The 15561-nt window shown below is 33.9% G+C and overlaps 1 protein-coding gene across 3 annotated transcripts in view; it reads left to right on the forward strand.

The window, feature by feature from the left end:
* PPP1R12A (protein phosphatase 1 regulatory subunit 12A) overlaps nucleotides 1-15561 on the forward strand; it is a 131889-nt gene that overhangs the window by 69207 nt on the left and 47121 nt on the right. For all 3 annotated transcript variants that reach the window (XM_063309003.1, XM_063309004.1, XM_063309002.1), the window contains exons 3-5: nucleotides 2949-3067; nucleotides 11166-11325; nucleotides 12490-12634. In XM_063309003.1, the coding sequence (XP_063165073.1) occupies nucleotides 2949-3067; nucleotides 11166-11325; nucleotides 12490-12634 (424 nt within the window). The remainder of the gene's footprint in view (nucleotides 1-2948; nucleotides 3068-11165; nucleotides 11326-12489; nucleotides 12635-15561) is intronic.

A 15561-nucleotide genomic window follows, 5' to 3' on the forward strand; every position in this document is an offset into this window, starting at 1 on the left:
GAAACGATCCAGAAGGGGGAAAAAGAGTAAATTTAAGCAGGAATTTAAAGTATTAATCAGTAATGCAATCTCATCTGTAATTACACCCACGTCTTGTTGGAGGACCACATTAGAAACATACTGACCAACCTGGAAAATATTTCTCAAAAAACTGGTTGTAATGACCGGAGAGGTGCCATGTTGTTCTGGGGCCTAACTAAGCTACATAAAGAAGTTGTATTTAGACTTTCTTCACAAATAATGTAATTGCTGCCAGAATATATAAGGCACCTCTGTTTGGTAGAAAGCTTGAATACCAAGCATTTTGCAAGACATATTCTAAGCGTGCACTGTGGCTGTGAGGGCAGGCTAGAGTAATACTGGAAGATTTTAATTACCTTGATATTTGCTGGAAAACAGATTGTTAGGAGTAGGAGATCCAACAGATTACACATTTCTGTTGCTGACAATTTCATTTTTTAGAAAGTGAAAGAAGAGACAACGGGACCAGCTTTTCTAGATCTAACCCTGACCTAAATTAGTTGATGAATGGAAGATGTCAGGTGCCTTTAGGAAAATAGCTATGTAATGTTATATTTCAAGTTAATTAGGGGAAATAAAACTGAGAAGAGTTAGTCATGTAGACTGGTCATGTAGACTGCAGGAAGACAGATTTTAATAAAGTCAGGTGGATAGCTACCGAAGCTTGAAATCCTAACAGATAAATCAGACAGGGATGGGAGATCTTGAAAAACAAGATATTGAAAGCACAGATACAAGTGATACTGTGAAAAATAAAAATGGGAAAAATTTTGAGGCTTATATGGATGAATAGCGAGCTCAAGGAAATCATTAGAAAAATATAGAGGAAATGGAAGAAGAACTGATAACTGAGAAGTAAAAACTAGTGGCTTGAGCAAATAGGGATGGAGTTAGAAAGGATAAAACTCAAAAGTGTCTAGCGAGGAATGCAAAATATAATAAGGGTTACGGGGGAGTATGTCTGAAATAAGGAAAGAATCAAGGAGATTGTTCTTCTGTTGTGCAGGGAAGGACAAATATAATGGGAATAGGGAAAAATAAATAAGAGAACTTTTTAACAGTCTTGTGGCTGCTTTCATCTTTTGTAAGATGAAAGAGAGAAGCTGGGGGAGTGGAGGTTGGGAACACAGCTCAACATTTATAATGATTGAATAAAAACCTGTGTTGCTACATTAAATGAATTCAGGTCTCCAGGGTTGATAAGTACATCCCAAAGTGTTGGAGGTGTTGGCAAAAGTGATTACAGTCAGAACTGCTGACTGTAGTTACGGAAGTCTGGGGAAGAGCAACATAGTCCCAATATTATTATTTTTTTAAAGGATAGATTTAAGACCCTGGAAAGTACATGCCAGTCAGTTTAAAATCTATATGGACATAATACTAGATTGTCAAGAAATAGGTGCGTACATTTAAAAAATACACCATCTGACGGGACCCAGGACACAAGCCTTTTCTGCTCTGGCACCTGTCCTTTGGGACATCATCCCCCCCCCCCGGTGAAATTAGCCCTGACCCTATTCATCTTCTGGAAATCTCTTAAAAATTGTTTTTTTCAGCAGCCTTGGGAATCCCTTGGAAACGGGGGGCCTGCAAGATGGTTTCATTATGTGTGAGGTTTACATGCATTCTCCTGCAGTCTTATTTATGTTTATGTTTAATTGTTTTTGATGGTTCTTTAAGACTTGTTTTAATTGTTTTGCTTTATTGTACGCTGCCCAGAGTCACATTTGTGAGATGGGCGGCTGTATAAATTTGATAAATGGGTGGGTGGGTGGATGGATGATAGGGGCCTGGAAACAAAGCTCTCTGCAGTAAAAAAATAAAAAGTTTGGCATGGTTAGATTACAACTAATGGGAGAAGACTAATGGGAATTAGGACAGTGGTCTCCAAATCTCTGGAAGACTGCCAGGTGCAATTTTAACCTATAGGTTAAAATTATAGGTTAAAATTATAGGAAACAAAGTTCAGACTGAAGATAAGAATGAATTATCTGACCATAAGAGCTGTAAAACAGTGGAATATTTTCTTAAAACAGTGGTTGATTCCTCCCTGGAGCAGGAGATAGATGACCACCTGCATGAGGTGGTCTCTCAGATTTCTGACTGAGAAGGGGATAAAATGATAACCTGTAAAATCTTTTTTAGCTCATACTTTTTATGATTCTGTATGTGTAAATTGTAACAAAACAAGGATATGCTGTATTTCTGTTTAATGTTAATGGAATGATTACAGCAGGGCTCTTCAAGCTTTTTGGCCTGGTGAGCACATTTATAGGCAAAAGATTTATATGATGTGAAGAGAAACCAGAGACTTTTAACATCATATAATGGTCATTCTCACAAAATGACTGCCATGGCAAGTAAGCAAGTCACTCAATACCTCTTTACTACTAGAACTCAGATTAGTGAGGTTGTTCCCTGTAATCTCCCAGGATGCTTTAATACTTCAGCTAATCTTTATCTATTCTACGGAAATACACGTGTCCAAAGAAAGCACAAACCAAAGGCTTGTACTATTTTACTTTCTAAGAATTCGTTTAGAGCTTATGAAACATTTCTGGAAATGAAGACTATATTTCAAGCTTTCAGTTTACTTTACAATATGCTAGATTTCCATTTGTTTATTTTTAAGCAAAACAGTATTTTAAAAAAGATCAGACAGAGCATAGTGCATGGCAGGCACCAAGTATGCTGTTTACTGTCACCACTTTAAGGACCAGAATCTACAGAATACAGCAGAATTGTATATGTGTAGAGAATTTAATTTAATAGGCTCTGGTTAAAAAGCCAATTAACATAATCTTATTAAAAGCTTTTAAGAATTTTCCCCATATGCGCACCTTGTGCTTTACTATTTTATGAAAGGAAATCTGTACTTGTGTCAAAACTAATATATATTTGTCATTATTTTTTCTTCCCTTTAACAGATACCTGATTAGTCAAGGAGCACATGTAGGAGCTGTAAACAGTGAAGGAAACACTCCATTAGATATTGCTGAGGAAGAGGCAATGGAAGAATTGCTTCAAAATGAAGTGAATCGACAAGGTAAACATAAAAATTTAGTGTATTAACTTTGTGTAGTAGTTAGGAAATTGCCAAATTGTAAAGAAAATTGATGATACAAGGAAATTAACCATATAACACTGAAAAATTCCGTATAACAGCATTCATTCATTCTGTATCAGCACTGGTGCCTGACAAGCTTTCTGCAAACAATTTTCTTTTGTCTTTCTCTGTGCAGCTCTTTCCCCTCACCACTTTCTCTTTTCTTCCCAGTGTTGTTTTTCCCCATTTCCATCCTGCCTCTTCCTCCTCCTCCTGTTTTTTTGCTGGGAGCAGGAAGGGGAGGTATGAGTATGTGAGACAAAATGGCATGTAGGTATATGCAGGTGGGGATAAATTAATTTTACAAATGGCGTGCTCATTTCATAGAAAATTGGTTTCAAACTGTCAGTTTTTTCTTTGTCTTGATGCTGGTCTTTATTGGAATGTGGTCTGTGATCAATGTGATGTTATACAAATACATATATGCATATGTATATGCAGGTTATCACATGGGCATAGTTACTGGGGGTTAGGGAATCCAGAATTATTTTCAGCTGGTGTTAACAAAATAGAGGAGCTGGGAGTTACATAGAACTTTTCTGTGTTTATAATTTGGGGAAGGAGGAGAAGGGAAAGATAATATTAAATGTAGGATTCTCTTTCTTTGGGGATAATACAGTATGTAAGAAAAATACTTTGAAAAACTATGTTCATGTTCCAAATAGCAAAGTATTTTAAAATTAGGAAATTAAAGGATTTTTTTCCCCAGCCTGGTTGATAAGATGGGAGCTCAGCCATTGACATTTATTTTCTAACTTAAAAATAAAGATTATATTGCAATCAGTATTTTTTAAGATAAAAACATTGAGAAAAGTACATAGTATTTCAGATTGCTTGTTGGTGTTATAAATACATATTTTTTGTTGAGTAAAATAGGGATACTGTATACAACTCTTTAATGGGTGAGACTGTGTTTGGCCTTTGGAGCCACACTCTAAAAACAATGGATGGATTTAAAACAAAAACTAAATCTGATCATTTAATTAAAAGTTAATATTTTAAAATACTCCTTTCTGTCACATTAAAAATTAATCTTTGATAGTAACTTACAGAGCTCTGTAATGGCCAAACTGAAGATTCTCGGGCGGATGAAATATAATGAGGCTTTAGCTGTACCCTTCTAATCTAAAACATGGCTGAGCAAGCATTTCAGCTCTGGAGGCAACATAGCTTGTTCACTAGCAGCATTTGGTGCAGAGCATTCCCAATACCACATTTCCATAATGTCCATCAGGATATAGTAAGTGAGAAACTGATACTAAACAGTCATTCCTGGGTATGGCTAGCCCCCTAGAAGGGCCCTTTACCTCACAGATTGATACGGAACCTTTAGCCATCTGGATTTTATCACATTTTATATTTTTATTATCTATTTATATTTATGGTATTTATAATTGTATTGAATTTTATACTTTGCTTTTATTGTAAACAGCCCAAAGTCTCTCCTTTTGGGGGGAGATGGGCAGTGATAAAATTAGATAAACAAACAAACAAACATACAGGTTTACTAGGACCAAAAGCATACAGCTTTCTCTTTTGTCCAAGTGACCTGGTTAAAATCACTGAATATCTGTGATGCAACTCAGAAGTCTCCCTCTTCTTCAAAGTCAGGTCCTAAAGGGAAAAAAAGGTATTTTAATTTTTATCTTTGCAATTTATAGCTAGCTTGCCATTTAAACAACATAACTTTTGATTTTGTAGACATTTGAAAATACTTCACTTGCCTAGCATCTCTGAATCAATCCTTTAAAAATTATTTCGAATGCTCAAATGAATTCCCACTTAAACACACACACACACACACATTCTCTCTGTCTCCCTCTCTCCCTCTCCCTCCCTCCCTCCGTCCCTCGGAGATAGAGCATGGATACGGTAGAATTCTCTGTATCAATAAATGTGCAGCTTATCCTAAAGAGTAGTAATTATCACTTGGATAATTGACAAATACATTCATTTGAAGTAATTTAATGAAAAAGTGTAAGCTTGAGAAATCTTGAACATTAGATTGAGATGTTAAAACATGCCAATTTCATACAAATATAATCTAAAAGAGTCAGTGCTGTTTTACCAGTGGGTGGGATTTTTGAGCCCTGCTTATTTTTGCTTCCTTAAATATATCTTATGCATAAATAGAATTAAGGTGCTTGAAATAGTGGAAAATGATAGATTAGAATCTTTAAGATTTTATATATGAGACAGCTATATTTTGATTTGAGGTAAAAGTGTAATGTTACTGTGAATTGTCTATTGCATTTTGACATATTAGAATGATGTTTTAGCATCCTGTCAGTTAAAACTATTAAGTACCATTGGGTAGTATCTGAATTGGTTTCTTATTTTAGTTGAGTAGTAATAAGGATTAAACTGACCACCAAATTGACATACAATGTTGCCATCTGTGGACCATTGTAAAAAGTATTTTCTTTTAATTTTTTTTTATTTAGTTCTGAAATCAAGTTAATAAATGTTATTTCTTTTTAAGAAACCCTTAGCAATATTCAGTGGTTTGATTTATTTTTGAAACTGTAGTATCTATTTATGTGGCATTTTTCTAGCCATCCTTCCTTTATATCCTAAGATTGACTGCTGTTCTGTTCTGGCTTTTTATCTTTATGAGGTATTGGTTATTAGGTAATTTTAAGTGTGAATATTTATTACACATTTGTATTTATCAGTAACAATGATAATTAGATGGAGGTATTGATATAAGATCAAGCAGCTAATTCAAGGCTTGATATAAATCTTAAATAATGTCCAACATTTAACAAAAAAGAGGTTTAGAAAGAAAATGCATGTGTGGAAAAATGGGTGACATTGGAGGCAGAGGCTACTGCTACTAGGTTTTTAACTTTAGCTTCAGAAATAATGAACTAATAGTAATGATATAGGCATATAATTTTTACACATTGTTGAATCTTGTCCCTCTTTAGGAATCACTTCTTTCCATGAATTAGGTATTGCTTGTCCTGTCATTATTGAAGTTAATAATTCTTTAAATGGTAAAATAATTTGATCTATGAAACATTTATAGTAACCAGCTGTAATACCATCCAGTCCTGGTGCTTTTCCTGGTTTACTTCTCTTTATCGCTTCTAATATTTCTTGTGTTGTAATAGGTCTATTAACTATTAATCTCTGTATTTGTGACAGTTTCATTAACCATTGCTTAATCAAATATTCATCAATTTTATCCAATGAGATTTCTTGCTTTTCGTATAGGTTTGAGAAGAAGTTTTGAAATGCTTTTTTAATTTTCATGTTATCTACCAAATCTACACTGTGTTCTCGAATTTTGGTAATCATTGTTTTCTCTCTCTCTTCCCTAATTTTATATGCCAACCATCTGCCTGTTTTGTTGGCATATTCAATTTTTTTTTGTTTGGCATATTTCAATTTTAATTCAATTTTCTTTACTGTTAACAACTTTACTTGCTGTTACAGTAATTTAATTTGATAAATTACTCTGTTGTCTGATGGATTTCCCTGTAACTCCTGTTCCTTTATTTTTATTTGGTCTAAAGGTGTTTGCATTTTTCGTTGGGCAGTTGTTTTTTTTAAACCCAGTTTAGGTGGGTAAAGACACCTCTTTATATGCTTTACTAGTATCCCATACCATTCCAATATCAACTTCATTATTTAAATTAATCTCAAAAAATTATTTTAACTTTTTTACATTCTTCTACTAACTCCCCTTTTTTCAAAATGGCTTTATTTAATCTCCACCTATAACTTTTAGTACTTAACTTTACTATTATACTAACTGGATTATGGTCTGAAAAAGTTTTGGGTAAAATGTTCACTTTAATAATTTTATTTGCCAAGTTTAAAGAAATCCAAATCATATCTATTCTAGAAGACGATTTGAATCTTTCTGAATAGAAGGTGTAATCTCTAGCTGAGCCATTCTTATGTCTCCAAGAGTCAACAAGTGTTAAATTATCCATTAATTCAAAAAAAGATTTAGGTAATTTCCCTTGCTTACATTTAATTTGTTGCTGAGATCTTCTATCTATAATTGGTTCAGTGACCCCATTCCAATCCCCCATCATACACCAACTATTATATGAAAAGGCTGATAATTCATCTAGTAATTTCTTATAGAAGCTATCTTTATTATCATTTGGGGCATATATACCCACCATTATCATTTTGGAACCTTGTATTTTTATTTCAACCACAATATATCTACCATTGGCATCTGCAAGTAACAAATTGGGTTTTAAATAGGGTTTTACATATATAACAATTCCATTTATTTTCTTCTCATTAGCAGATACAAATTCTTTCCCCAGAGTTTTGTTCTCCAAATATTTTAAATCTTTTTTCCTAATATGAGTTTCTTGAATGCAGATCACATCATGCTTTAATTTATTTAAATAGTGAAAAATTATTTTTCTTTTAGATGGAGCATTAGCTCCATTTATATTCCACGTTAAACACTTGAAATCATTCATTTGTGAGTAATTCCGCAAATTCTTTGGAATTTGATGTTGTTTCATCTCTTTGTAAAACCTTTTCTTTTCTTTCAATTCTAACTTGCTCTTGTTCTAAATCTTTTCCATATTTTCTTAGAAATTCTTTTGCTTTCGGAATTGAGGTCAATTTATGTCTTTTCTGCTGAAAGGTAAAACTTAACCCTTCTAGTCTTTCCCATCTAAAAGGAACTTTATTTATTTTCAATATATCCGTTACACAAGTATATTCTTTCCTTTTTTTGAGAGTTCTTATTGGAATTTCCTTTAACACAATAATATCCTCTCCCCCAATATTAATCCTTTTATCAAAGTGTGACTGTAGTATCAGATCTCTTGTTCTTTTTCCTTGAAAATTCTATTAATACATCTCTTGGTTTATAATGTAAGGTAGCATATTTGGAATTTATATGAAACATTTTTTTCTATTTCTTCCTCCTCCTTCTCATCTTCTCCTCTTCCCAATCTATTAAACTTGCTAACGTTTGAATAATCATTCCTTCCATTTCTTCTTCCTTTCCTTCTGGAATTCCTCTAAGTCTTAGACAATACTCTTTCTCCCTCAATTCCAATAGTGCTAATTTATCCAACTCATTTTTTTTTCTGTTTCTAATATATCTATCCTATCACTGACTTTTTAAATTTCCCCATCCATTTTCTTATCCATCCTATCTAATTTCTGTTCCAATCTCTTTTCAAGTCCATCTATTTTTTTTCCCCAGCAATTGATTTACATTTTGAGTAATATTTTGGGAGGTCTTCTGTATATACTCCTCAAACATAGCTTTTAACCAATCACTGTCACCAGACTCAGACCTCCTTCTTATTTGCTTCCTTGTATTCATAATTATTTAGTTATTTGTCATACACTTTATCTCTACCTAAGTAAATCAGCAGCGAACACAGGTAAAGATGGCTGCCTAAAAGTAATAAATAAGTCCCGTTCACGAACAAGCCTCGAAATAGTGAACAAGCTCACCAAGAGTTCCAGTCCTTTCACATTCACAGATAGTCTCTTCTTTTACTTTTCCTTTAATTATTATTGACTCTTTTTCAAGATGAAAAGAGCAGTAGTTGTGCCTGAGATTCAGGCTACAGCATCGGGTTCTACAGTATGCCACTCACACTTCCCAGCTAGCTTCATTCCCAAGTTGAAATTCAAAACTGCATTCTTTCTGCAGTCTGTTAGCTGTCCGGAAGACCTAGGAGCAATTCGTCGGCAGCTGCTCTTTCTCGTAGCTGCCATCTGCAAGCAGAGAGTCACTTAAGACGTCCCACAACTGCCGCACTGTGAGTTCTGTCTGCAGAGCAACACCAGAACTCAGCCTACCGCCACCTGCTCTTCATCTTTACAATCATTGAACAATGATTATAAACTATTTACTTTAATACTAACTGAAAGGTTGAAAATAGTTTTACAAGAAATTATTCATTGTGATCAATCCAGATTCCTACCTAAAAGACAAATAAAAGATAATATAAGGATGATTTTGGATATAATAGAATATGCACAATATCATAATGAAAAAACAAATAACCTTGATATTTCTTGATGCAGAAAAAGCATTTGACAATTTAAATTGGAGCTTTATGTTCAAGGTACTAGCAAATATGGAATTTGGGGAGACATTTCTAAAAGCAATCAAATCAATTACATAACTCAAAAAGTGAAAATAATCGTGAATGAAGAATTTACACAAGATCGTAAAATAAAGGAACAGGACAAGGTTGCCCCCTCTCACCTTTGCTATTTATACTGGTTTTAGATGTTCTAAATAGAGATATTAGAGAGGACAAGCTAATAAAAGGATTAAAGATTAAAAAAGAAACTTTTAAGTTAAGGGCATTCGCTGATGATTTAGTTGTTATATTACAGAATCCTTTAGAATCAGTAGAATACCTGATGAAAAAGTTGAAAGAATTTGGAATGCTAGCAGATTTTAAAATAAATAAACAAAAAATGAAAATGATGTCTAAAAATATGACACATAAAGATCAGGAAATATTAGAAAATAGTACAGGGTTTAAACATGAAAAAAGGTTAAATATCTAGGAGTAGTTATATCAACTAATAAGAGGGATCTGTTCCAGAATAATTATAGTAAAATATGGTATGAAATAAAACAAGATATGGTAAGGTGGGAAAAATTATACCTATCTTTCATGGGGAGAATTTCTATAATAAAAATGAATGTATTACCTAGAATGTTATTTCTATTCCAAACGATACTAATATTATTATCAGAAACTAATTTTAAACAATGGCAAAAAGATATCTCAAAATTTATTTGGCAAGGGAAAAAGCCAAGAATAAAGTATAAATTATTACAAGATGCCAAAGAAAGGGGAGGGTTAGGACTACCGGATTTAAAAGTATATTATGAGGCATGCTGCTTTATGTGGATAAAATATTGGATAACATTAGAAAATTATAAATTGTTACTATTGGAAGGTCAATAATAAACTATATTTATTGGGATTAATGGAAGAGGACTTAGAAAAGAGCCATAGAAAGCTGTTACTATACTTGATTACAGCTGCAAGAATCCTATATACCCAACAGTGGAAAGAGGAACAGATACCGACGATAGAAAAGTGGATTATTAAAATAATGGACTTAGCCCCAATGGCAAAGCTGACAGATTTCATGCAGGATAAAAGTTTGGCTGAATTTATGAAAATATGGCAACCATTCCTTGATTACATTATTAATAAGAAAAAAAACAATGTAATGATTGTAGGTTTTACAGACTAAAAGATTAATTAAATAGAAATAGGAGTAGATAGTTAAAATAAAGATAAAAGTTCAGGACATTATAGTTAATAGTATAGTCACATTTGTGATAGTCAGAAACCATATATCTTTGTTGTTTGATTTCTTGGTTATGTATGTGTTATATGTAATATTGTAAGTGTAATACGTCTGTTTTTGTATTCTGTTTTTATTATAAGATGAAATAAATAAAGGTTATTTTAAAAAAAAGAAATAATGAACTAATAGTGTCTGCCATAGTCATTGGATTAGAGTACATGGGAGGGAAAAGCTGGGGTTTCCAGGTTTTTATGTTAAAAGAAATGAGGACCTTGGAAAACAGATCTATAGGGAACTAATATCTAATATGGAAAGTACTGACATTGCAAATCTTATTCTGGGTCTTAGATTGTACAAATCTTGTTACCTGCATTAAGTGCACATTGGTCTGGACTGTGCGTTAGAAAACTGACCTCAGCTTGTATCTCCAGTCTGTAATTCTGCCTCACCTTGTAATTAAGTATCTTGGCTCAGTCCAGCTTGTTGAACAAGATCCTATATTGCATTTTAAAAATGTAATTATATAACGCCTGACATTTCTAGGATAATAATTTTACCAGTACTTGGCATGCAAGCTTGATCTTCCTCCTCAAACTACAACAGAAATGTTGAGGATAATCACTTCTATAGTAGGCAGAACTGGAAGGGGATTTGTCCAATATTTTGTTTAGAGGTTGATGAATTTCATGCAGTTGATGAATTTCATACAGAACTGTATAAAGATTTTTAAATGAATATATGTCCATTCTTTCAGGGGTTGATATAGAGGCAGCTCGGAAAGAAGAAGAACGGATAATGCTTAGGGATGCTAGACAGTGGCTTAACAGTGGTCATATAAATGATGTTCGGCATGCAAAATCTGGTGGTACAGCTCTTCATGTATCTGCTGCTAAAGGGTATACAGAAGTCTTAAAGTAAGTTTAGCTGCTGAATAAATTCTGATTTAAAATTTGCTATGAATGCTTAGTTTTACATAAGCATTTTGAAATGTAAATATTCAGTCAGGAATGAAATATTAATCACGTATCAAGTCAAGAATAAAATGTATATTTGTTCCCAGTGTTCCTAATAGTGCAGTACCCTGAAAGTTAGTTATAGTGGATCCAGAAATATCAGTAGAGTTCAGATAGATATTCTATTAGTGCTTCACCAAAGCTTAAAATTGTAGATCCGGGAAGGGCAGGACTATATGAAAGTCATATCTATTCTCCTATTTTCCTAGACATTTGTGGAGTTTCCCGAACCCTCCCTACCTTGCTGTCACTCTAAATGGTTAAGCTGAATCTGTAATGTATGTGATGCAGTTTGTGACTTACCACCTAATTTCGGTGACAACGTACAACTGCATTGTCTGTGACAAATCTTAGGAGTTCATATGAATTCTCCCAAATCATTCTTTTTACCACAAATCTTCCTAAGATTTTCTACTTTCCAATTCCTACTTTTTTTGTATATAGCCAAGCATCCAATTGGAAATGCTGCAGTCTCTGCAGCTATCACTTAGATACAAATGTAGCTGTAAGCAAAGAGATTGCTTTCAATCTATATTCCCCATTATGTGCCTGTTTGCTCTCTTGTAAATTCCCTTCTTGCTAATTGTACCAGTGTCCAGGTGAGCATTCCAAAGGGCAGGAGAGTGGTTAGGACGCAAACTGAAGCCCAAGGTGTGAAACTGATTAGTGTTGTCAGTTTTGAACTGGCTATCCCAGCACTGCGGGGGTTTGGGGAGGAAAGCACAGTTGCAGTCATGTGATTTTTCACTTAGCAACTGCTATTCTTAGCGACAGAGTTGCCGGTCCCAATTGTGGTCCCTAAATGAGGACTACCTGTATTCATAATGATAACAATGTAGGGTATGATAATAGTGGTAGAAGTATTAATGATTTTAATGAAAACAATAATGATGATGATAACTAACAGTAATTGAGAGTGCAGCTTTTGACACAGTTCTGAATATGAATCTACAGTGATCTGCAAAATGTCCACTTTCTTCTAGGGTTCCTGAAACTCTTAATATCGTTTAATTCAATCACACTTTATTTTATTTTATTTTATTGTTATCTATTCTGACTTAATAGGCTGTTAATACAAGCTGGGTATGATGTAAATATTAAAGATTATGATGGATGGACACCACTTCACGCAGCTGCTCACTGGGGAAAAGAAGAAGCGTGTCGAATACTAGTTGAAAATTTGTGTGATATGGAAACTGTCAACAAAGTGGTAAGATTTCCATTTGACTTAATTCACAGTTCCTAACTGTTACAAAGATATTCTTTAATAATGTCCTTAATAGTTGAGGTCTATAGTTGAGCTAGAGTAAGCTGAAGTTTTTTTAAAACAAGATTTTTAAAAGACTACTTAAAGCCTTTGCAAATATTTTATTATTATTGCTTTACCATAGTTAAAAGTTTCACTTGTGACTTTGCCACAGTCACAACTCAAATTATATATAAACTGTTTTATCAAGAATTAAATTATGACATTTACATATTTTAAATACATACAGTATGCTCCCCTGTTCTATTGGTTTACAGAAGTTCTTTATAATGGTAAGTACAAACTTGCAGATTTGCTGAGACATTGCAACTAGATAGTTCTGTGATAATCTTGGTCATGCAAAAAGCATCTTTGTTATTTTGTTATTTCAAAGCAATAGGGTAATATTGATACCTAATGAAAGCTTCAAAATGTGTTCTTATTACACATACATAGCTCTTTGGTTCTAAATATTGGTCTTCTTATAATGGCTGCAGATTTTCTTATGTAATTTAAATACTGCGCATGATTTCAAAACTTAAGACACTTCCCAGTGTTTTTACATAATGGGTGTCCAGTATATATGAGATCTCTGTCCTACATAGTGGGTGTCCAGTATATATGAGCAGAACAGAATCTAGCAATTTGCCACCTGTAAATTCCCCACACATGCTCCAAATATGCTATAGTGAGTTGGAGCATCTTTTGGAACAGATTGTGGCATATGGGAAAGGTGAAGAAAGTGCAAACACAAGTATCCTTGCAGAACATTATAAGTATCTTACAATAAGATAATATTACACATTGATGATAGTATCCTGCTGGAGTGCTTACAAAGGTTGGAAGTTGGATTTACCTCCTGAGAGGGAGGTTCTAGTATATAATCATGGGAAAGTGTTTGAGTCTTCTTTGCTGCAGCTTTCTCCAAGTCTGCTGTCACTCATCTTGCTGTTGGTTAACTCTCCAATTTGTACTGCCCGTTCCTCACTGACTCTTCTTCAGCGATGAGAGTTATCTTAGAAGGGGGGTTTCAGAGTTTCCCCTTAAACTCTATTTTTCTACACTGTTCCTGTATCCATTGGGGTAATTAAATCCAAGATGTTCCCCTTCAGATCATTGTAATGATATTTTGAAGAGTATAACCTTTTGATTTTGGTTACTTCTGTATCATCAACCCTTAGCATATCATTAGCCTACTTGGCACCAAACTAGTGTACTTGTGCTCTCTGGAACAGTGCTAATGTAGCAAGGTGGAATTTTAAATATATTCCAGCTCATGTTCTTGGATTCCATTGCCTCTTATGATCTTCCCCTCAGTCAGGTACACCTACTATAGATCAGCATCCAATTTTGTCATTTATCCCTAGCACAGCTTCTGCTGATCTCTCCAAGTCTAGTGGTTAAGGTGCTGGGCTAAAAACCAGGAGTCTGTGAGTTTTAGTCCTGCCTTAGGCATGAAAGCTGGGTGGGTGACCATGGGCCAGTCACTTTCTCTCAGCCCAACTCACCTTACAGGGTTGTTGTCGTGGGGAAAATAGGAGGAGGAAGGAGTATTAGGTAAGTTTGCCACCTTGAGTTATTTATAAAAATAATAAAGTTGGGATAAAAATATAATAATAATAATAATAATAATAATAATAATAATAATAATAATAATAATAATGTGTCTGATACTTTCTTCATCTGTTTGACTTCTCCTTCAGCATTGTCACTCAATGCACAGGGTGATGTCCAAGCTTTATCTCTCCTTTCTATCTCCCTGATATTCACAGTCTTCTAAGATGATGTTGTATACCAGTTAGTACAACCTTATTGCCCCCTCATTCTAGTTCATTCAGTCCTCCTAAAGAGAGCAAGAGACTCTTGGGCCAAGCCAACATTTGTACCACTGACTTCTTGTGCCACCAAGAATCTTTATGAGTAATATGTTTCCACAACGTCCTATACTTACCAGGTTTTTGGAGAAAATAGTGGAAAAAATAGAAAATTTTTTATAAATATGATTGTGCAACAAAAGCTAAAATTTTCAGAGGATAATATTCTTTTGAACTATATACTGTACCTAATACATGGAACTTGACAACTGGACAATGTAAATGGATTCTCCCTGCCCTTACTATGTCCAAAAGACTGATATTGCAGCATTGGAAAGATAAATGTATGGCCCTCTTTTTTCAATGGATTGAAGACCTGACTGCACTTGCTACTTATGTGTGGATTGCCTGTAGATGTAGACTTTGTATGGACAAGTATAATGAGATATGGGACTCATTTATACAAAATACAATAGCTTTTAAAAAAATGATAGTCATATAAGTGTGTTAGAAATACGTACTTGAATAATATTTGCATTAGATAAGTATATATAGAATTGTAATCGTTTACTATTATAATGACATATTAACATGTTTTTTTCTCTTTGTTGTATTTCTTCCACTTTATTTGTTAAAGCACTTCTTATGTGTGTGTTTTTCTTCTCTCTTTGTAATTAAAAATTAAATAAATAAAAAAGAATCTTTACAAAGTGAAGGAAAAGGGATGTTGTTTCTCACTAATGCATATACACCTAATTCTGTTACATTGGAGGGAGGCACAGTCAGGATCCACTGCCAAATGTAGTCACATACACAGTTGAAAAGGGCAGACAATTTTAGTGTCAGAAGCAAGCTATCATGGGCTCTCTTCTTCCATATTTCTTAATGTTGCCAACTAGCAAACACGTATGGGGAAATGCCATAATTTTTTTTATTGCTGTTGTTGGAAAAGGTATCCCCCTATTCCTGTCTTATTTGCCCCAAGACAAGAAGCAGTTTTTTTTTTTCCAGATAAAAGCAGCAATAATTGTCAGTCAAGATTTCATTACAGGTAGTCGTCACTTAACAACCCTAATT

This window comes from Candoia aspera, chromosome 7 (genome assembly GCF_035149785.1).
Source record: "Candoia aspera isolate rCanAsp1 chromosome 7, rCanAsp1.hap2, whole genome shotgun sequence".
Taxonomy (NCBI): domain Eukaryota; kingdom Metazoa; phylum Chordata; class Lepidosauria; order Squamata; family Boidae; genus Candoia; species Candoia aspera.